The following is a 23,252-nucleotide window of genomic DNA, read 5'->3' on the forward strand; positions in this document are numbered from 1 at the left end:
CAATGTGGTTTTTTTCCCTAGTATCATAAGCATGACTATGGATCTTTTCTTCAAGTTATGGAGATTCTTTCTAGTAAGCATGATTACATGAAATATGTAGAGATTTATGACAGTTGATATTTTTGTTTTTTTTGAGAAGAGGTCGACAGTGATCTAGATAGCCTGCACCTGTCAATATTTTGATAGCCTTTTTCTGCAACAGTAGGACCTTATTAATGTGGCAGCTGTTTCCATATACTAAAATTCCGTATGCAATAATTATGCTGAGTTTCTGAGGTATTTTTCCAGTACAAAATTCTTCATAATAAGAAGATATCCCATGATATAGGTCGTTTGTGTACCAAATTTCAAGCCGATTGCTGACTAAACTGAACTGTTTTGTGATGTCATAGAATGCCAATTTATGCTTGAATTGAATTTCACTATATAGCATAATATTTTGAATCGTCAATTTTGAAATTTGTTGTTTCAGGTGGAGACATTCAATGGAGAGCCAATACAGCTGGTGCGACTTCGGAATCCGTTGGGGGTAGTGGGTGAGAATATGTGGGGGCGTGGTCACGTGACTCGACCGAGTGGGACGAGGTGCCTCCGCACGAGAAGAGCGCCTCAATGCCAGGCATTGCGCTGACGGCGAGTTTTGGTCAGTAACAACCCAAACTAGTTCCTCACAATTGTCACTACATCACGTACTCTTCAATTCACATTTTGTTTTTCATGGCCAAGCACTTTATAATTAATTTTTTCAAGTTATTGAAAATTGTTTCAAGTCTTTTCACTTTCAAACAAAGGCTCGGTTGCACAAAAGCCTGTTGAATTTTAATCGTGATTGAGTATCACTGAGAACCAATCAGAGGAGCCTTCTGTTCAAAAAAGCCGTTCATGATTGGTTTTCGTGGTAGTTAATCATGATTAAGATATAACAGGCTTCTGCTCATCGGGGCCAAAGTGTCTCAACCTCAACAAAACGAATCTTCAACTAAAATATTTTTTAATAATTGAAAAAAATATTCAATTTAGACAAAATTGAATCATTTTCTGACACTGAAGAAAACGCACACATCAACAGACAGACTATGAGAAAAAATCAAACATCTGTTTTAATTGGAAAAAACATATTTCATTGTAATATTAGTCTTTTCTAGTCTAGTCTAGTCTAGTCTAGTCTAGTCTAGTTTAGTCTTGTTTAAATTGAAAAAACATATTTCATTGTAATATTAGTCTTTTCTAGTCTAGTCTTGTCTATTTTAGTCTTGTTTAAATTGGAAAAAAACATATTTCATTGAAGTATTAGTATTTTCTAGTCTCTAGTCTATTTTAGTCTAGTTTAAATTGGAAAAAACATATTTCATTGTAATATTAGTCTTTTCTAGTCTAGTCTAGTCTAGTCTAGTCTATTTTAGTCTTGTTTAAATTGGAAAAAACATATTTCATTGTAATATTAGTCTTGTCTAGTCTAGTCTAGTCTATTTTAGTCTTGTTTAAATTGGAAAAAACATATTTCATTGTAATATTAGTCTTGTCTAGTCTAGTCTAATCTATTTTAGTCTTGTTTAAATTGGAAAAAACATATTTCATTGTAATATTTGATTTGTAATTGTGCAGGATGTCGTACTCGGACTTTGTAAAAACGTTCACACATTTGGAGGCGGTGCACCTGGACTCGGACACGTCACGTGACGAGCCATCACTGCACCACAAGCAGACCTGGCAGATGCGTCTCTTCCAGGGCACCTGGCAGAAGGGAGTGTCGGCCGGAGGCTGCAGAAACAATCCTGGCAAGTGAACACACTTTCACAAAAATACAGAGTGACCCACGAAAGGTGTTACAGCTGAAGACTGAATAGATTCTACTTGAAATTTGCAACAAAAAATGTTCAATATAGATTCTACTATATCTTCTATATTATAGATTCAATACAATAGTCTACCATAAAGATTCTACTTGAAATTTGCAACAAATTTGCATTCAATACCGTATAGATTCTACCATATATACATTCTACTTGGAATTTGCAACAAAAAATGTTTAATCAAATTTTCTTATATCGACCTTAGTTTTCGAGATTTACAGTATCGATTTCTTATTATTATTTCAATCCAATTCAAAAAATTTTTATTGATTCTTCAAAGCAAAAAAATATACAAAAAACAAAACGTTCAGCAAAAATATAAGAAACCAATCACCTGCAAGGAAAATCTTGTGCGCAGGTGAGAGTTGCTAATACGATTCAATACGAGTCATTAAGAGCTTACAAAAAGATGAAATAAGAAACTATATAATATAATAATAAAAGAATATTATGAATAAGGGTGAAAGAAAGAAAAGAGAAAGAAAGAGAGATGGCTAACATACTATTGAAACAAAGATAAGAGTCACTCAAAAAGTATGTCCTCGATTTTACTGGTAATTATCCATTCAATAGTTCTTCTTTTAAGCAATGTAACAGAATTTCCATTAATATGTTCAGTAAGGTAATCTGGAATTTTATTGATCAATTTATTAGCTAGGTAAAAATATTGTCTCCGGCGAAACATTAAGATCCATTCTTATATTTTCAAACCTGTTTCTGGAAGGTCGTAAATTGAGGTTTGATTCACGGAATAGAAAAATATCTTTATTATTTCTAATGAAAATTATGAGGTTTTTAATATATAATTGACGGACTGTTAACACTCTAAACTCTTTGAATAAATATTTAGTTGGATTTCCCATTTAGGAGTTGCTTGGCCATCCCAACCTGGGTTTCGATTCCCCAGGAGGTTTGACAAGCGATTTCTGACACAATTACTCCTCACATCCGTGAGGTGAGCAATCATGCCATGTTCGTGATCCACAAATCGTTTGCTCTGAGCAGACGGAGTGAGCCCAACATCACTGTTTTCTGTATTTGGCCTGCCAGTGAGTTGGCACTCTTTTCACAAGCAGGCATTGTTTTCAAATTTGAAAGCAGCGATGAAAGAACCCCTCCAAGGACAACAATCATGAGCACTATCAATTTAGCTGCACAAGACCTATAAAAGCCATAAATACCAGCAGGTTATTCTTTTCAATAAACTTCCCTTAACATTTAGAAGTCTTCCAAGCAGCACATTCAAGAGAATAGTAAAAGAACTGCTGAGACGTAACGCATTCTATACAATAGAGGAATATCTCGATAGTCAAATATTGCAATGTTAAATTTACACATGTTAACTTCAAAATGAGAATGAACTACTCACCTTGTTTTGCCTGCTTGTACGGAATAACTTATTGTCGCGACTAATTTAAGACATTTTCTCATGGCATGACTGTACCTATTATAGCCTATTTATTTTTTATTTGTAGTTTTTAACTTGACACGATCCATATATATTATGTTATATTTGTTGATCAATAAACAATTCTATTCTATTCTATTCTAACTGAGTAGCCTGGGTTCAGTTCCGCAGTTCCACAAAAAGCTCCTGATACTTGGTTCGTTTGTCCTCCTCCATGGCAGCAATATTGCATTCAGCTGGTGCTGAGAATTCAATGACAAATATTGCCTTTGCAATCAAATCCTGGAGGATGATATGAGGCTTTGTTGCTGTTAAAAGGGACATACACAACTTGCGCCCAGCGGTCAAATGGGAGTGATACATGGCTCCGATACACACGTACACTGTTTACGTCGTGACGTCATCACTGCCAGTCACATTATTTTGTCTGTCACTCTCTCTGGAAGTGATAACGGTATATAAACTTTCCGACAACCATCTGCTTTATAACGACCATTCCTTCCTATTCGACTCCAAAAGTGTTCCATTGATTTATCTCGACTTGTGACGAATTTTGAAATCATGAATACATCGAATTTCCAGCTCTGACAGTATGTTGAGAAGGTTGACCCCCGGTTTGTCAAAACCACACCACCCCATCAACTTTTCGATAATTAGCACATATTGATTCTTTCAGGCTGTCACCATGAGTGAGAAAATGAACATGAGTGTTGATATGTTTGCTACGCTAAGTGACAGAGGTTCAAAGTTATTAGTATTTGAAGGTTTTAAGTATTAAAAAAATATATCTAGTGTTTTGCTTGAAGCTTCCTTAGGATACTGTAGTGAATTTGAATTTCGCTCCTTCAGTCGGGGAACTTAATATCAGCTACTAGTGAGAGCGAAATGGCATGACTCGTGATGACGTCACGGACGTTCACTTCGTTACGTTCAATCTGTGAGTGCCCAAACACATTCTGACCGCTGGGCGCAAGTTGCAGATTCCCGTTAAAAGCCTGTAGTGAGGTCCACGTTATAATGGCAGTGGATAAAGATAGAAGAATAGCAATACCGATTCTCTTCATTAATTAATTATATTTCTACACTGTCAAAAAAATAATTGGCATCGTTGTGGACCTAGAAAAGGATAGTACCACCGGCTTTGTCGAATGATAGACAAGGATAGCAAAACCAAAGTTAATCAAATACTGTCATTATAACGTGGACCTCACTATAGTGGTAGAGAATGAATGATTCCAGTATAATCGGAATTTATCATTCTCCACAATGGGTTCTATATCTCCTGGGGCAGCACTGGTGTTTTGTCTATAATACCGTATGAGTGCCTTATATGGTAATAGAACACTCGCAATGCAGCATTATGCCTGTGAATGTAGCCTGCAGTTGCATGCACAGAACAAGCTGCCAATGTGCATCAGGGTCTCTGGTGATTTGTGACACACCCTACATCTGATGTCAGGCACAGGCAAATGCATCACTCTGCTACGATATGACAATGTGTAGATCATCACACCATCTTGACCTGCTAATACGACCCCCTCATATAATGAGGCTGTGAAAAAATATGCCATTGAACCATTTTTGAAAAGGTATAAATAATGTAATGATACCATCAGGATATTACTCATGCTTTATTAGTATAAACTGTTTTAATTTTATTTTTATTTTTTTCAGATACGTTTCACATCAATCCACAACTGCATCTCATACTTAGTGAGCTAGAAGAAGTCATCATATCATTAAATCAACACAGCATAATGGAGCCAAAGGTATGTTATGCCTTTCTATTAAGGTAGTTAATGGTATTTTATAAAAGTAATAATTTATATCTCGATTTGATTACTGTATTCTATTCACTGAAATGAATTGTGTTACTCAAAACAAAGAGTTCACATAATATCACAGCAGATTAATCAGACTGCATCAAGGAATCATCGAAATGTATAATCAATAAACTTTATCAAATTCGGAAGAGAAATAGCTGAAGGTTAACCTTATTTCTATCCTAATCATTTTTATATGTATCGTTGATTAAATGTGATAACTTATTTTTTGTTGAAATGAAGAATAAAGATAGCAAATCTTGAAAACAGATCACAAATTGTAGTTGATTAAAGAATTTATAAATATAGATTGACTTTTTAGTACAAATGAATGTTAAAAGGGTACGGTACTTTGATTTTTAATTTTCATGTATATTTGAATACGATAACTTATAAAAGCACATCATACTATCAACTAGAACTTAATTAATAACCATATCTCAAACTGATCTGTTAACTCTATTAAAAATAGAACTTGTATTTCTCAGTAAATAATACAATATTTCTTTACATTTTTTCATTTTAAAATCATTGAGTTAATATGAAGTTTTTCTCCATGGAAAACAACATCGACTCAGTTTGGAATTACCTTTTTTGGTAAGATTAATTTATTATATTCAATGTGTAGCCTACATAGTGCATAATTATATTTTTCATAATGTGTAATTATATTAAATTTACCTATACGCAACGTCTACCAACTACTATTACGGCAAACTTATTAAAAAACTCTCTCTTGAGGATTCCTCAATACACATTGAGTGCGGTTCCTTAATACAGTTGATACATTTTAATTTGCATATTAATCAATGATTTTATCAATACACAATGATAGACGTTTACTTGTACACTGGTACCGTAAGGTTTGCTGGCTATATAGCTTTACTCAAACTAACTTACATCTGACAAATTTCCATAAGTTTTGACAATCTTTTCCTTTATTTTCAGGTTATTGGATTCACAGCCTACTCATTACCAAAAAACAACTCCGATACCATAGGAAGGGCATTCTTCAAGAAAAACAAATCACTCGTCAATTCTCAGTACACTAATAGTAGACAAGTGAGTGCTTTTGTATTTACTTTTAATAAGAAAATATGAAAAATATATTATAAGAATAATAATATTATTTTCAACAGTAGTGTTAACACTATTATACAATTTGATGTTGTGATAGTGTAAATTAAATATTTTCTTGAAGAATAATTGAATTGTGTACTTCACTCCTCGTCTCTCCCTAAGTTTTGAATTCTGGAAACCTGGATTTCCTGAAATTTATTTCAAATTCTCTGCTTGATTCGTTTGTTTATCTCTCTCCAAATGGACAAGGAAAAATGGCCTTAAGCTTAATCCCATCAAAACACAACCCATTATAATTGGATATTCTCGTCTTATAAACAATATTGACCTTGAATCGATTCACAAAATTAGTGTAGATGGTAATGACATTCCTTACTGTAGCTCAGTTAAAAATTTAGGCATTATTATGAATAATAATGACTGGTCAGAACAAGTGAACAAAACTTGTAAAAAGGTATTCTCAGCCATGCATGCATTGAAGAAAATGCACGATATTCTCCCTAGAAACATTAAATTATTATTGGTTCAATCTCTCATCTTCCCACATTTAATGTATTGTAATTCTGTTCTTAACGATATGCAAGTCACTCTGAATGATAAACTACAGCGTTGCCAAAATTATTGTCTACGTTTCGTCTACTCTCTCCAACGCCATGATCATATCACCCCAGCCCACATTGCTAGTTCAACATTGAAGCTTCCCAATCAAAGGCTTTTTCGAATAGTCAAGCTTGTTAGAGATATCTTGAAATACGGTAATCCGAACTATTTTAAAGATGATTTCAAATTTGTCTCTGAAGGTAGGAGGATAGATGCTTCACATACTAGAACAGGAGAAAGTACTTTAAGGATACCCAATCATCGAACTACTATTTTCACAAAATCCTTCTTAGTCAGTGCCTGTCGTGCATGGAATGCACTTCCTGTTTCTATCAGGTCCATCGAGAGCCGAGCGAGCTTCATCCTGACTTTAAAAAAAATCTTTTGGAATACTCTGCCCTATTGTGCAATTTGTATTGTTTATAGTTAATAAATTGAATTTTTGAATGTTGTTCATTGTTTTCCAGGTTAGCCATAGATGTCAACTGGAACAGGGTGGATACTTGGTAATGCCTACCACGTTTGAACCTGGACAGGAGTCAAGCTTTACGTTACGAGTTTATTCTAGTAAACCACTCAAGTTGAAGTAAGTAACTTAATCACATTTCAGAGTAAACATTATCAAATGATTGACGTAAATTTTAGAATCAGCTTTGAGCTGAATCTGTTTTACCTAATTTCCCCAATCATCCATATGAATTGTATACTATCAATGTGCAAATAAATAGAATGTATTGTTAGTTTGGTGAAAGCGTGAGCATACTTGACTAGCAATTAGGAGGTACCGGATTCGATTCCCCCGGGATGGCAAATAATTTTTGGATAGTAGCTCTTATCGAATTTCCATCTAGCTGTTAACTCTGTTGTTAATATTTTCAGTAGTAGAAGTCTTTGGGGTAGTTTACAGCATTTTACTTTGGATTTTCGTTTAATAATGATAAAATTATAATGAAAATGGGCAGAATACTGATGTTTATTTCACTAATCACTCATGAAAAATTGAAATTCTATTTTGTTTTTAATTTGAATTAGAATGTGAATGTAAGAATGTTCGAATGAAATATTGTATTGTGGATTATCCTCTGCCTTTATATATATGTAAAAAAATGCTTTAGGGTTGTGATAAGATCTTTCTACATACCTATAATTGTTTCACATTGTATCTATATATTTTATTTTTCAATTCTCATATACAGCTGGCTTCCTAATATTTCATTCGGATTACTTAGATTCGAGTAGTATACAAAGGCTCAACTCACACTTACGCGACTCAGGTCGAGAAGAGACTCGACTCTAGTGTTTCCAAATGGTGACACTCAGACAATTCTAGTCTCCGCGACGTCACCCATTTGAAAACACATGCTCTCGACTAGAGTCGAGTCCCTTCTTGACCTGAGTCGCGTAAGTGAGTTGAGCCTAACTCACAATTCCACAAAAGTGCATTATAACCTTGTAAATAGCGGTTAAATGCCACGAGAACCAATGAGAGAAGCGGATATCACGTTTATAATCAGCACTTAATATGTTTATATTTTTTAACATTTTGAGCAACCGAGCATTATTAAGTTTCTATAAAGCGGTGTTTAATTATTTTGCACAGCATTTGCTGTACTGATTATTTGCTAACTATGGATTATCAAATTATTATTACAGGTACCATGATAACGATTTATTTGTTCATTATTGTTCTATAAATTTTTTTTTTTTTAATCTTTGTACATTGTTTTTCAGATTATTGGACACACATCCTTCATTAGTGAAGTCAGCTGTCATAAAGGTAAGATTCCTTATTTCCATAATTCACTACTAAGACACTTTGAATATTATTATTGCTGAAAATGGAGATTGAATTAATAATGTAGAATTGAATTGAATTGAGTTTTATCCCATCTAAACTCAGAATGTTTCGATAATAAAAATTGATACGGTAAGAATATTAAATTCAGAATGATTCAATAATAAAATTCGAAAAGAATATTAAATTTAGAATGTTTCAACAATGAGAATTGATAAGAATATTAAGGCAAACGCACACAGCAACAGACAAATTGAGACAGAAAAAATTCGACCTAGGTGTTCGAATGTTGCAACACACACAGACGTACTCTCAGTCTGTCGCCATATGTCTACTCACGTCTACATGCAGACTTTTGTATTTTCCTTGTCTGTCTGCATACGTCTGTCTTTTACAGTGTGCATTTTAGTGTACCATCACATTCCACTTGCCTGTGCAACAATATTTATTTTATGATAACATTAACAATCATCTTATATCATTGGATTTTGAAAACTGGTATGATAGACATACCGGTATTACTAAGATTTGTATATTGTCTTGATAGGAAACAAATTGAACTCATTTATTTTTTCTCTGTCATGTAATCCATGTCAGAGGTATTTATTAAACATGTACAATATGGAAAAAAGTTCTTTACATACTTGGATAATTTTCCTTAAGCTATCGTGTAGCATCTCATTATAGAGTCTATTTTACATACATTAGATTGGATATTCAAAGTATATATTCCATTATAATCTCTAACTGAGATCTGTACATTTAATGAAATCTGATAATTTCGCATATCATCAACGTGATTTTCCATAAAATACTACCTGGCAAATAAATTGTTTTCAATCATTTCTAGGCTCCTGCAACATTGGACGGTAAAAGCTTTAGTCAATACGAAGCAGTATTCTTACAATTGGCTGATGAACATAGGACGGTGAATGCGTTCGAATTGCAAGAACTCCTTGAAGCATGTTTACCAAATGGTAGGTATTCGTTGATCCTATTTCACATTATTTCAATTATCATTTTTTTCATGAATCTCATATAAATTACTAGAACATGATAATTAGTCAATATTAATTATTGCTAATATTATGTGATTGTATATGTATGAATTTGTACAAAAACGTTTTTAGGTAGGTACTTCGTTCTATTGTACTATTGAAAAATGTGACCTCTCAAAATGATTCACTCATTATTCAACAAGAATAGTTTTTATTGCAATACTGAAGAAAATTTAATTGAATTCGGTACCCAATTTAGAGGCATCATTAATATGTGAAATAATCTCGCTCAGACGTACATTTTGCCTCTCCTCTGATCTACTCCATTGCATTTGTTTCCCTGGCTTAACTAACAAATTTCCCAATTGGATAATTGGAATTTTACTGTCTTTTACTATTGAATAAAAACAATTAGAACAAATAAAAACAACTTGCTCTGTCTGCTAGAGTGAGGGTAGCAGAGATTGATGACTTTGAAATTATGTACCACGTATATAACTTAATCGTGTTTCTTACTTTTCCTCTTTAACAATTTTTGAATTGAATACATTTACTAATTGATCAATATAATGATTATCGCTGTTGGTATTTTTTAATTGATAATTTATTTTCTCTTACAGATTACATCAAAAGCTGCGCTTGTATGGAGGTTTGCAGACAAGTCGTCTTAACTCTGGATGTATCCTTTTCGAATTATTTAGAAAATTTATGCTTGAAATAATCTATTATGATAACAATTCCGTCAAATATACAAAAAATAATACCGCTTCAACTTTTACATTGTTTTGTCATTAATAACCAAGAATTTAATTAATAACCAAGATAGTTAAGATACAGGTATTCTAAAATAGAAGGCATTTTATCGACATTGGACTGCACTAATAGTTTTAATATTTTGGCTAGCTAACGTGTGATATACTCTCATTTATTCTAGTCATGTACCTACTAATAATTTGCTCAATTTTATTGAACTACTTCTATTCTATCAAACTGCAGTCCTTTCTACTATTTCTATCACTTGGGTCATAAGTTCATTCAAGTCGTCAGTGTGTAATTAATAAATTTATATTTACCGCTATGTCTTCTCAAGGAAATGTATTTTATTTTCTATTCTAATAATAAATTAGTTTCAGTATATACTATACAATACATACTTCCCAACTTCCATATAACTTAATACCGTACTTAAATCTAAATTTAAATTATAGTGAGATTCAATAGTGACTCAAAGGTATCTAAACATACAATAGTAAAAATATTATTATAATTATTCATTTAAAATCTATTAAATTTCATTTGAGAGCTAGTTGAAGGAACTGAAGATCACCAATCAAATTTTCTTTGGGTTTTGGAGTTTTTAACTCTACTTTAGGCCTACTCTTATTTTCTCTGGAACATCGATTGTATTTTGTTTAGAAATTTAGCTTAATAAGCAGTTGACTGCTTTGTACTTCATTATTACAAATTATTTTATTAGCGGCTGGTACCAAAAACTGACGTATAGAATATAAATTATTTACTGATGAGCTGACGTACGGTATTTATCGAACTGATAATAACCTAATGAATTATAGCTAAAAATTATAAGGTATTTAAATATGACTACTGGAATTGTTTAACTATTATAGAAATTACTAGTAGGCTTCTCTATTTTTTTTTTTTTTTACTTACAACTACATATAACACAACTATAGCATGAGGTATTGAACCTAGTTGTGTTTATGTAGAAAAGTATAGTGATAGTACTAGTGATTTCTATAATAGCTTATCACCCTGTTGTCAAAATTTGCAGTAGCAGAAGTCTCCAGGGTGATTCACAACATTTAACTTTAGATTTTCGTTCAATAATAGTTATTTTTCATTAACATTGTAATTGCAAATAACAAATTCAATTTCCAATTAATTTCCACCTGATGAAAACCTGAATGTTTTTATAAAATCCTCTCACAATGTTGATACAATCGTTGACTCTGAGTATTAGACAACGGGCAGCGGAAGGTTGAAACTGGGCGATTTCAAAGATCTGATGTGCAGTCTCAAGTATTGGCAGACAGCCTTCAAAAATCATACGCGGGAGCGAGCCGGAATATTGAAAGCTGAAAGGTTGAAAGATGCACTACTGGAAGTTGGTAAGACAAAAAATTATACTACCTAATAAAAGAATAACTAATAAGAACTCTCTTCAATGGTATCGATCATCAGTTACGGTACTGGGAACTATGTCAATGGAGGCCCTATCCTATTAATTATACAGATTTGACACGAAATTATTCCAAAACCAATTAAGATAAATTAATGTAATGGATTGAGACATCGAATTTATAGACCTCGAAGATTTAACAATAACTAGCTATGGCAAAAGAGCTCCAGATTGCAGAATTCCATATCTTTTGAACTCATTGCCTCTTGTAACTTGCAAAGAAGAAGTGAAATTAAAACAAAATTGAAATTATTCTTTATGACATTAATGATTGAGTCGTAGTTTTGGATTTCAGAGTAAATAATCAAGCTCACAATGGTTTAGTCAGACAGGCAATCATCTTATAAGAATATAAGATAAGGATTTGTATTAAGGTATAAGTTATTATACTATACTAATTATTATATTAATATTTGAAATAGTTTTCTTTCAACTGTACAACTTTTTCACAACTAGTTCTATATTATCATCAATCTTATTCGATTTGCAATATTTCGTTCAACTACAACTTTTTCACAATTAGTATTTATTACTGTATTACCTACTAATTCAATTTGCAATTGCAGGGTTCCAGTTGAGTACAGATGTGATGTCTGTGATAATTTTGCGTTACATGAGGAAAGATGGAACGTTTCGGTTCGGCGATTTTGTTTCCACAATTCTTCACCTGACTGTTGCTTTCAGTGAGTCAACTATTCAACTATTTAACTATTCATTTCACAATGTTCCATTTTTGTAAGACATACATTTAGACAGCTATTCAACTATTTTAGTCAACTTATTTATTCAACCTAGAGCCCTCACTCCGCCCTTAATAAAGCCGATTATTCAATTCAATTCAACTGCTAACTATTCAACTCAAGTCAACTATTCAACTATTTAGTTAACTATTCAACTATTATAATTCACTCAACTATTTAGCCGACTATTCAGTCAACTATCCATAATTTAGTCAACTATTCATTTTATAATGTACCGATACTAACTGTCTTTACACTAGATTTTTCAAATATGTATAACATTTTGTTCAACAACCTTTCCACCATTTTTTCCAAGAACTGTATTATCAAACATATCTATCTATGATGTATAATCTATTTCTACAGTAGACAATACCTGTAGGCCTACTCTCAGCAGTTAAAATAAATTGTTCAACAGTGTTTGAGAGCTAATTTCAGTCGAATTTTGAGAGCTACTTTGCTAAAAGCTGATCCTTCAGCACTATCTCCTGATCGGAGCTATTCCGAGCTATTCCATTATTTACTAGAAAACTTAAAACATTTGATTTTTCTAAATTTATATTATTTTCTTGTAAAGAAAATAGAATCATAATGATTGAAAGCGTTTTGTCAAATGTCATAAAAGTTCCCATTTTGCGTTTTTTATGCACAATCAGAGTTCATATATTGATAATAAATTATATTTAATGACTTTGTAATAAAAGTTTTTTCTATAAATTTTCTCCATTAGCCTTTTATTTTTCTTCGTGATTAGCATGATAAAAACCACTGATCGTACGTACCTCTCTTGTTGAATAAATTCAAGAACAGTAATTTGATAATAATTCCGTAAATAACTGCTTTCCTAAGCTTGTATTTTTAAAAGACAGAAATTCATATTCTTTTGAAAAGTGACGTTTCGCACCTATCACTCTATTGGTGAACAATCAAATCTTGAAATATCAACCCTTACTTCATCGCTAAAAACAATTTTCCAGTTGTTAAATTCTCTAGAGTAAGTTTTCTATTTCCAAACTGCAGTATTTGATTATGATTTTAATTTATCTTTTCATTACTTACAGATATTTTCGAGTCCAAGGACCCTCTACAAAATGGAAACATTAAGTTGACTTTACCAGAAGTAAGTAACTTTTGATATTCATCTCAATAGATTATTTAAATTTCCTATGGTTCTATTCACGGTCCAGTTTTTTCTGATATCCCAAAAACTAATCATTTTCTACCACACATTCTAAATTTCCCATGAAAACTGAGAAATGAATAAGCCAGGGAATTTATTAGGGGGTCAGTGGCTACTTCCTACTAAAAGTAAGGCGAAAGTTTTGTTATATTGACTTACTGAAACATTTTTGAACATAAGAATTGTTTAATCAATCATTAAAAATCTACCAAAGCTTGCTACTTCTAGAGCACAGGGTTACAAAAATATGATAACGAACAGTCGATTATCATTATGCATCTTAACACTATAGTCTTCTTTAATGGATTATTCCCACTCAGCCCGGCCAGCAAGTGTGAATAGTCCCATTAGATATAATGAAAATTATATCTCCACTGTACCGGACGTGTTCACTGATGAGTGAATCAAAGCTTCGGCCAGTAGTGATTTCTTAATAAGCCAGAGAAGCAAAAATGTAGCATTCGAATTTTATTTAGGCTTTTTAATTCTTCTAGAGTCTAGAGTATTCTTTAGGGACCATATTAAGTATCCTAGAGACCATATTAAGGGGTTTTCAAGCGTTTTTAGAGTCTGCAGGACTTTGGATTGGTGCCTGAAAAACTTATGAACAAACGCTTGAGAAAAAAGCATTAGAATTTTATTTTGGCTTATTAATTCTTCTAGAGTATTCTTTAGGGCCAGTCCTTATTAAGCGTTTTTTCAAGCGTTCTTAGAGTCTGCAGGACTTAAGATTGGCGCCTGAAAAACGTCTGAACAAACGTTTGATAATAATTCCGTAAATAACTGCTTTCCTAAGCTTGTATTTTTAAAAGACAGAAATTCATATTCTTTTGAAAAGTGACGTTTCGCACCTATCACTCTATTGGTGAATAATCAAATCTTGAAATATCAACCCTTACTTCATCGCTAAAACAATTTTCCAGTTGTTAAATTCTCTAGAGTAAGTTTTCTATTTCCAAACTGCAGTATTTGATTATGATTTTAATTTATCTTTTCATTACTTACAGATATTTTCGAGTCCAAGGACCCTCTACAAAATGGAAACATTAAGTTGACTTTACCAGAAGTAAGTAACTTTTGATATTCATCTCAATAGATTATTTAAATTTCCTATGGTTCTATTCACGGTCCAGTTTTTTCTGATATCCCAAAAACTAATCATTTTCTACCACACATTCTAAATTTCCCATGAAAACTGAGAAATGAATAAGCCAGGGAATTTATTAGGGGGTCAGTGGCTACTTCCTACTAAAAGTAAGGCGAAAGTTTTGTTATATTGACTTACTGAAACATTTTTGAACATAAGAATTGTTTAATCAATCATTAAAAATCTACCAAAGCTTGCTACTTCTAGAGCACAGGGTTACAAAAATATGATAACGAACAGTCGATTATCATTATGCATCTTAACACTATAGTCTTCTTTAATGGATTATTCCCACTCAGCCCGGCCAGCAAGTGTGAATAGTCCCATTAGATATAATGAAAATTATATCTCCACTGTACCGGACGTGTTCACTGATGAGTGAATCAAGCTTCGGCCAGTAGTGATTTCGTAATAAGCCAGAGAAGCAAAAATGTAGCATTCGAATTTTATTTAGGCTTTTTAATTCTTCTAGAGTATTCTTTAAAACCAGACCATATCAAGCGTTTTTTGAAGCGTTTTTAGAGTCTGCAGGACTTGAGATTGGCTGATTGGATTGGCGCCTGAAAAACGTCTGAACAAACGCTTGAGAAAAAAGCATTAGAATTTTATTTTGGCTTATTAATTCTTCTAGAGTATTCTTTAAAACCAGACCATATCAAGCGTTTTTTGAAGCGTTTTTAGAGTCTGCAGGACTTTAGATTGGCTGATTGGGTTGATGCCTGAAAAAACGTCTGAACAAACGCTTGAGAAAACGCTTTATGTGATCTGGCTCTAAAAGTAAGATTACTGGAGTATTTTAATTAAAATCTATTTGATAATTAATCAAAATTTTGTTTGTTTTCAGTGGCTCAAAACATCGTTAATGTGCTGATGTTCGTGTAAACTCTTTCGAGTGATGTAAAAATTGTTATAGCGTACCAGAACTCAGATTCAAACAACACCGCATTTTGCTTATGAATATCACCAATGGTCTCTGCTTTCCCCCTTGAATATTTATTTTAAATTCAGGTTTAAAGCAGCTTTGGGTGAAAACCTGTTGTTTTTACCTGGATTGTATCTATTTCCGATTAATAAATAAAATAACTGTAACAGCTGCAATGGTTATTGTGCAATGTTTTTGTGATTTCATGAATTATTTATATGTGAATGTTGATATTGCCATTATTGTAAAATGATAACACATAATTATTTAATACTGTATTGCGAAAGACAATAGTGATAACTATTGAGTGTAATGTTTTATAGATCTACATATCATAATGTTATGCTATTTATGGTTTTCTATGTTTCCTAACGTGAAAATTCACATTATCTGTGTACTATTCGATTATATATCAGTCATACTGTAACTAGTTTATTGAGGTATCATGACTGAAAATATGGGTTTTAATTACCTCTAACTCACTAGAAAAAGTTATTGAACAAGAAAATTTTACTCTGTTGCATATCCATACTTTTTCACTGTTAAAATTAAATTTGAAGTTTAAAAAACACTTATGGAGTGAAAATGCACTCACTTTGGTAGTGACGATCGTTTCGACCTGTTGTTGGTCATCATCAGTCAACCTTGACATCTGAGTAAATTCCCATAGTCTGATGATGACCAACAACAGGTCGAAACGATCGTCACTAGCAAAGTAAGTGCATTTCCACTCCAAAAGTGTTTTTTAAACTTCAAATTTAAGAAAATTTTATACCGAAATTCTTAAACAACAAAATTTAATTTTACATTTGATGTAATGTATTAAAAAAAAAACACACACACTCCATTTATCTTAACATAACTCAATTATGTAATGCATATACATAGTTTATTGGATTGTAAAAAGATATATAGATTAAGATTTGATTCTATGTTGTCTTATTTGTGACATTTGTTATTATTGTTTTGTATTATGGTATTTATAAAGATGTACAGGACGTTATTGTTGTAAAAATATAAATAGTGACTGTTTATTGTAAATAAATTGATTTTGATAAACCAAATCAACAGAATCATTAAAAACTTGAAACCAACCACTCAAACTGTTCTATTATTTGGATTAAATTGCTTTTTGTATGGCTCTGTTTTGAAGAATAGAACAATATGAGTTATCAAGTCCTTTTTATGATGTCACAACTACTATAATACTCTGTACAAATTAACTTTAGACTTGGAGGAATATGCGGCGCAGAGAAATGGAGGGAGATCAGCCAATTACAGTGATGATTAGAGTGATAGGTAGAAACGAAGTTGCCAATTTTTTATTAGTCAGTCGATTGAAGGATTCCAGACAGGAAACTCCGTAAGTTTAACATGAGCGCTTGAATACTCACGAGAAATTGAAGGAATGCTGGCCGGGTAGAACGGCAACTTCGCAGCCGTTGTATCCCTACCTCTGTATGCCTTCTCTGCTGCGCATGTCTCTCCCAAGTCAGAAGTTAATTTCTACAGATTATAGTTCCAACTTTTAAGAGTCATTCTCAAGTGTAAAATGTAGTAGCCCTATAAAGATACTTGAGTACTCTACATCAAACTCAACTATAGCTTTGTTCTTGTAACCATCCAATTGAGATCATTATCATTTCAAAAATATTATGTACTGGAATGCTACCGTACAGTATCTATTCCCCAAAAATCAAGGAAATATGACAAAATTCCATTTACAGTATTGGCTAAGAAGGCAAGTCTTATGTTTTTGCACGATATGTATATATAGGCTAGGGTACATAATTATTTTTGCAAAAAATCTGGTGTGGCGCACTCGCACAACTTTCCTTGCCGTTATGAAAATTGATCACCTGATGCTAGTGTTCCCGCGCATCTCAAGTCTACCACTATTCAAAGATCCGAGCCAGCTGGTGACAGGACAATAACGCTATAGACACACGAGCTCTGCTATCTCTTCATAGTGAATGATTTAATAGAAACAACAGTTGTCAACAGTTTGCAATTGAAATAATCACATTTTTTGGAATTTCGAGCTTATTTTCAATTTTAGGTGAAATGTTACTGAACACTAATTGTAGAGATTTTCATGCTCAATCTTTTCCATTTGGAATTTTTTGTTTAAGTTGTATCTGAAGCCTGATAATTGGGAATCTAAAATCAAACTTTGCATAGATGGGGCGGAGCTCCTGGAATTTTTACAGATATGGGACTTGTGGCAGTTGATAGAGCTCATCAATTACTATTCTAGGTATAAATTTGATCAAAATCGTTGGAGCCGTTTTCAAGAAAATCGCAAAAAACCCTGATTTTGACAACATTTTCGCCATTTTGAATTGCATCAGATCGAAATTGTTCGTGTCGGATACTTATATCGTAAGGACCGTAAGTTCAAAATTTCAAGTCATTCCGTTAATTGGGAGATGAGATATCGTGTACACATACGCACATACACTCATACACACACACACACACACACACACACACACACACACACACAGACCAATACCATAGCCACCTCTAATACAAGGCCGCGGCCTACGATATTGCAACGTCGCAGTGTAGGCCTAGAATCTAATACATGATTGGTGAAAAAGATTTTAACAAGATTCAAGATTCAAGATTTCTTTATTGCAAAAAACATTTATATACAAATGCATAGCATCGTCATAATAAATTTAACATGGTAAATAAAAGGTATTTACATTCATAGAAATAAAAATTTAAACACAAGCATACAAACAGCAAACAAAAATACCCTCAAATTAAAAACTCCTCTTTTCTATACGGGCATTTTTCTATTAAAATATTTCTCATGGTTCTCTTAAATTTACCCACTTCTAGCTCCTTCAAATGTGCAGGAAGCTTATTATAAGCTCTTATACCAAACTCCTTAAAGCAGTTCAATGTATTTGCATAATTGCACTGGTTCACTCTAAGAGATTCAGAATTTCTTGTGTAATGGTTGTGAACGTTGCTATTTACAGAAATACTTGCTAAATTAATTTTCACATACATAAGACATTCAAGAATGTAAATAGCTGGTACTGTCAAAATGTTGAATTTTCTAAATAAATCCACACAATGAAAACGACTATTCACATTAGCAATAACCCTTACTGCTCGTTTCTGTAACACAAATAGTTTCTTTACATTCGTATCATTACCCCAGGCAACAACACCATAATACAAATGAGAATGAAGATAAGCAAAATACACTGAAATTAAAACACTCTTATCAACAATGAACTTCAATCTATTCAATATAAAAATTCCCTTCGATAGTTTGCCACATAATATTTTGATGTGTATGTCCCATTTTAAATTGCTTTGAACTGTTATACCAAGAAACTTTGCATTGTCAGGTTGTAATCTAAATCCAAATTCCAAAAGTTGAGTTTTGTCCTTATTAAGACACAATGAATTAGAAGCTGTCCAATCTTCAATTATCTCATTAACCGTATGCAAGCTACCAGAAAGACTATTATTTTTTATTTGAACAGCTAAATCATCAGCAAACATAAAAGGTTTTACATTTTTACAACTGATTGCTGCAGGAAGATCATTAACGTATATAATGAAGAGGATAGGGCCAAGTGTGGAACCCTGTGGAACACCTGATGATACTTTTAAATAATTAGAAAAACAGCCATCGTAGAAAACAGTTTGATATCTATCACTCAAGTAAGAGGCAATTAAATTGGTTGACATATCATCGAAACCATAAAATTTGAGCTTTTGTAATAGGATGGGATGAGATATTGTATCAAAAGCTCGGCTCATGTCATAAAAGCTGCCTAGCAGATTACACCTCTCATCAATGGAATAGATACAGTTTTCCATGAATTCAGATATAGCTGTATTTGTGCTTCTATTAGGTCTGAACCCAAATTGACTATCGGAGAACAGTGAGTTATTTTCAAAGAACTCAACAATCTGACAATACAAAATAACCTCAAAGATTTTAGAAATAACTGGAATGATAGAAATTGGTCTAAAATTATTATACTCACTTGCAGAACCTTTCTTGAAAAGAGGAACTACTTTGACAAATTTTAAGCTATTAGGAAAAACGCCATCAAGAATACAATCATTAAACAGAGAGCTTAGTACCTCACAAATATGAGGAGAAACCAGTTTCAACAAATGAGAATTCAAGCAATACACATCAAGGCAAGCACTATTCTTTAAGGAAAGTATTACACTATGAACCTGCTCAACACTCGTAAGATTAAAAGAGAAAGATGGTTTTGAATTTGAAGAGTTTGGCAATGAATTTTTGTAATTGTCAAGATAATGAAAAACGTCATGGACAGGATCTGCTATTGAACGCAATTTTTATCTACACTGTCAATAAAAAAATCATTGAATCCATCTGATGTATGACTAGATATTTTATCACCTTTAGCCACTTCATTCCTATTTAAATTTTCTCTGACTATTGACCACAATTCCTTGGTTTATTTTTGGCACGCAAAATACGATTGTTATTGTAATCGAGTTTAGACTTTTTTACCATCTTTTTAAAAGATCTTTTCAACTGATTATACATGCTTTTATGAGTGGCAGAACCGGAAATCTTATAGAGGTCGTACATAAGTAAGCATTGTTCCTTTATATTTTCAATCTCTTCAGTGTACCACAATAGTTTTACTGGAGGACATCTGCCACTTTCTACACATCTGATGGGAAGAGCTGCATCAGCAATACAAAGAAATTTATTTAAAAAATGAGCAAATTTATCCTCAATACTATTGAATGCATAAACATCTAACCAATTAGTTCTTGCAATTATTGATTCAAATCTAACAATATTAGAGTAATTAAGTGGTCTGATAATTCTTTTGGACTTATTATTACCTCTTGAAGATTCTGAAGCTGTATGATCAGTCACATCAAGTTGGCAGCTAAGCACTAAAGCAAAATGATCCGAGACAATCATCGACTCAACCTTTGCTGAGATAATCCTTTCAAAGTGAATTGATGTGGCAATATTGTCAATACACGTCCCCTCACAATGAGTAGATTCACCTGGTCTAGTAACTTCATTGATTGTTAAATTGAGATTGAAACTTGACAGCAAATTTTTAAAGACCATACTGTTGTTAGAATCCATCATCAAATTTACATTAAAATCCCCACAGAGGATAATGCTAGCATTGGAAAAATTATTGCTATTTAAAACATCAAGCATGCCGAAAAGCGTCTCTGTGAAAGCCTCGAAATTACTCGCCAAAGGTACACGATATATTTCAATGCAAATAACATTATATTGTTCAATCAAAACAGCCGAAATCTCACAAACCCTATCGACGGATAATTCAACCAAAAATGGAACTTCAACTGCAATTAAGGATGACTTTACACAGATCAGAGATCCACCTCTTTGCCCTGTAGGCCTGCAATATGCGCTGATGCATTTATAGCCACTAATTTCAATATCAGCCAGCTCATTTGAATCCAACCAATGCTCAGAGACACATAATATGTCTTCGTCAAATTTGCAGTTGAAACTTGTGAGTTCATCCAATTTATTTATCAAGCCTTGAACGTTCCAATGAGCAACTACTAAATTAGATGACTCATCAATTATAAGTAAACTATTACAATTAACATCTGTTGATTTACGTCTGTTAGTTTTAGTGCTAGTAGGATATCCGTTACTATCTGAATTTATGCAATCACTATCAAGTCTACTCAATCTAAATTCATCAGATTTTGTCCTAAAAAACAATCGGTATCATTGTTCTTCAAGGGGATTGGGTCAGGTATCAGTTCCTTATTGCTGTCTAGCTTATGCACAAATTGCAGAATTCTATCACATACAAACCTTTTACCTAAAGAGTTCAAGTGAAATCCATTTGATGTATGGAATCTTCCTCCTATATTGTTAATATTAACAAATGAAACATTATTAAATTTTTTACAAATAATAGAGTTCTCGTTGTTTGCTCTTTGGATTTCCTTATTGATTGCCGACCAGCTTGGGAGGTCATGCCTGTGAGGTACCGAGAACACCAGAACATTCCCCGAACGACGGCTCTGCAGATCGCGTAGTTTGCTTCTAAGAGCAGAATGTAACTCCTTCCTTTCATTGCAAGCTAGATCGTTTGTACCGGCTAAAAAAACACTTATATCATTGGCGTTCACTTGACTGCTCTCCTTCACCACCTCCCTGAATCGAGCTCCAGGTTTAATCATACTTGTGAATGTATGAGTATCATCTTTGAAGTATTTGTACAAATCCCTCCCTTGGCTAGCTGGTACAAATACCAGCTGATCTTTTTCACCAATCATGTATTAGATTCTAGGCCTACACTGCGACGTTGCAATATCGTAGGCCGCGGCCTTGTATTAGAGGTGGCTATGCCAATACCCATAAACCACTCTTTTGGTCTCAGGGGACCTTAAAACGTATAGAAATTTAGAAATTGGGGTACCTTTTTTTCAGAAAGCAATACTTTCCTTACCTATGGTAATAGGGCAAGGGAAGTAAAATGAAAACTCAACAAGTTAGAAAGTAGCGAAAATCATTTATGTAACGACTCTGCAACCGTTCAGCTGGTTAGGAGAAACAGATTGAGCTAAGAAAAATATTTATACAGTATGTCAGGGGAGCGACATGAGCTTAACAATACTTTTAACAAACCTACTAGACATATAAGAAAATTGTTTGCTAGCAGAGCACTTCATACTGGATGAGATCCTCAAGATGACCTCTGGTGTGACACTGCGCCAAGTGATGGTAGCCGCCGGTGGTTGCCTGGATTCTCTCAGCAGTTGTGTTGGTGATGCTGATTCCTCCGCACCGCAGAAACAGCAATCCTCTCCCTTGTGCTGGATAGAGTCAATCCAGTGGTTGTTCAGCTCCTCTGAAGACAGTGGGACACTTGTTGAGGCAGATGCTCCAGAATCACTTCGGATCACATTCCAGGCTGCCAGACAATTATTTGAGGCCCCATTGATAATGTCTGCATTGTAGGAGTGCCTAGCCTGCCTGGTCTGAAGACAGTATCTGAACCTCAGTCTTTGATACAAGGACTTTGAGTCACTCAAATGAGATACTAGTTTGTCGTTACGTTCTGTGTTTATTATTGATTGTGACGATTCAATGTTGTCAAGCTTTTCTTTTATATGCAACTACTTGAATAAATGATTTGATTGATTGATACCCCAAGACCATTTACCAAAATTCAAATGAATATTTTTTCAACTCTCCCATTTTGTGTAGAAAAAATACTGTCACACAAGGAATTGAGTTTCTACTCAATTTTTATCACTTATATAGAGTGTTAAAAAATATAGGCTAGCCTTATTGTGTAGGCTGGAATAAGCGCAATACGAACTGAAGACTCACAACCCATTCGGATACAGCCTTGTGTCCTATTGTAGTATTTCCTGATGTTTGACTTGAAAAAGATGTAAAATTTAATTCTGTAACCTACTGATATTTTTGGTTCATTCTTTCAACTAGCTTGCGACTTGATACAGTAATTACAT

General features: G+C 33.3%; 1 protein-coding gene across 2 annotated transcripts; it reads left to right on the forward strand.

Moving 5' to 3' along the window:
* The first annotated feature begins 538 nt into the window (after positions 1-538).
* On the forward strand, positions 539-15,920 carry LOC111052836 (calpain-C). Of its 2 annotated transcripts, none has more exons than XM_039427729.1 (12): positions 539-643; positions 1,606-1,778; positions 4,936-5,030; positions 6,033-6,146; positions 7,232-7,350; positions 8,496-8,541; positions 9,410-9,536; positions 10,178-10,236; positions 11,539-11,686; positions 12,324-12,440; positions 13,559-13,617; positions 15,669-15,920. In XM_039427729.1, the coding sequence occupies exons 2-12, from the start codon at positions 1,607-1,609 to the stop codon at positions 15,693-15,695; spliced, it is 1,083 nt and encodes a 360-aa protein (XP_039283663.1). In that variant the 5' UTR covers positions 539-643; position 1,606; the 3' UTR covers positions 15,696-15,920. The 2 variants fall into 2 exon arrangements, with proteins under 2 accessions (XP_039283663.1, XP_039283664.1); XM_039427730.1 differs by lacking the exon at positions 13,559-13,617 and adding an exon at positions 14,685-14,743.
* The last annotated feature ends 7,332 nt before the right edge of the window (positions 15,921-23,252 follow it).

The sequence above is a fragment of the Nilaparvata lugens genome, chromosome 5 (assembly GCF_014356525.2).
Source record: "Nilaparvata lugens isolate BPH chromosome 5, ASM1435652v1, whole genome shotgun sequence".
Taxonomy (NCBI): domain Eukaryota; kingdom Metazoa; phylum Arthropoda; class Insecta; order Hemiptera; family Delphacidae; genus Nilaparvata; species Nilaparvata lugens.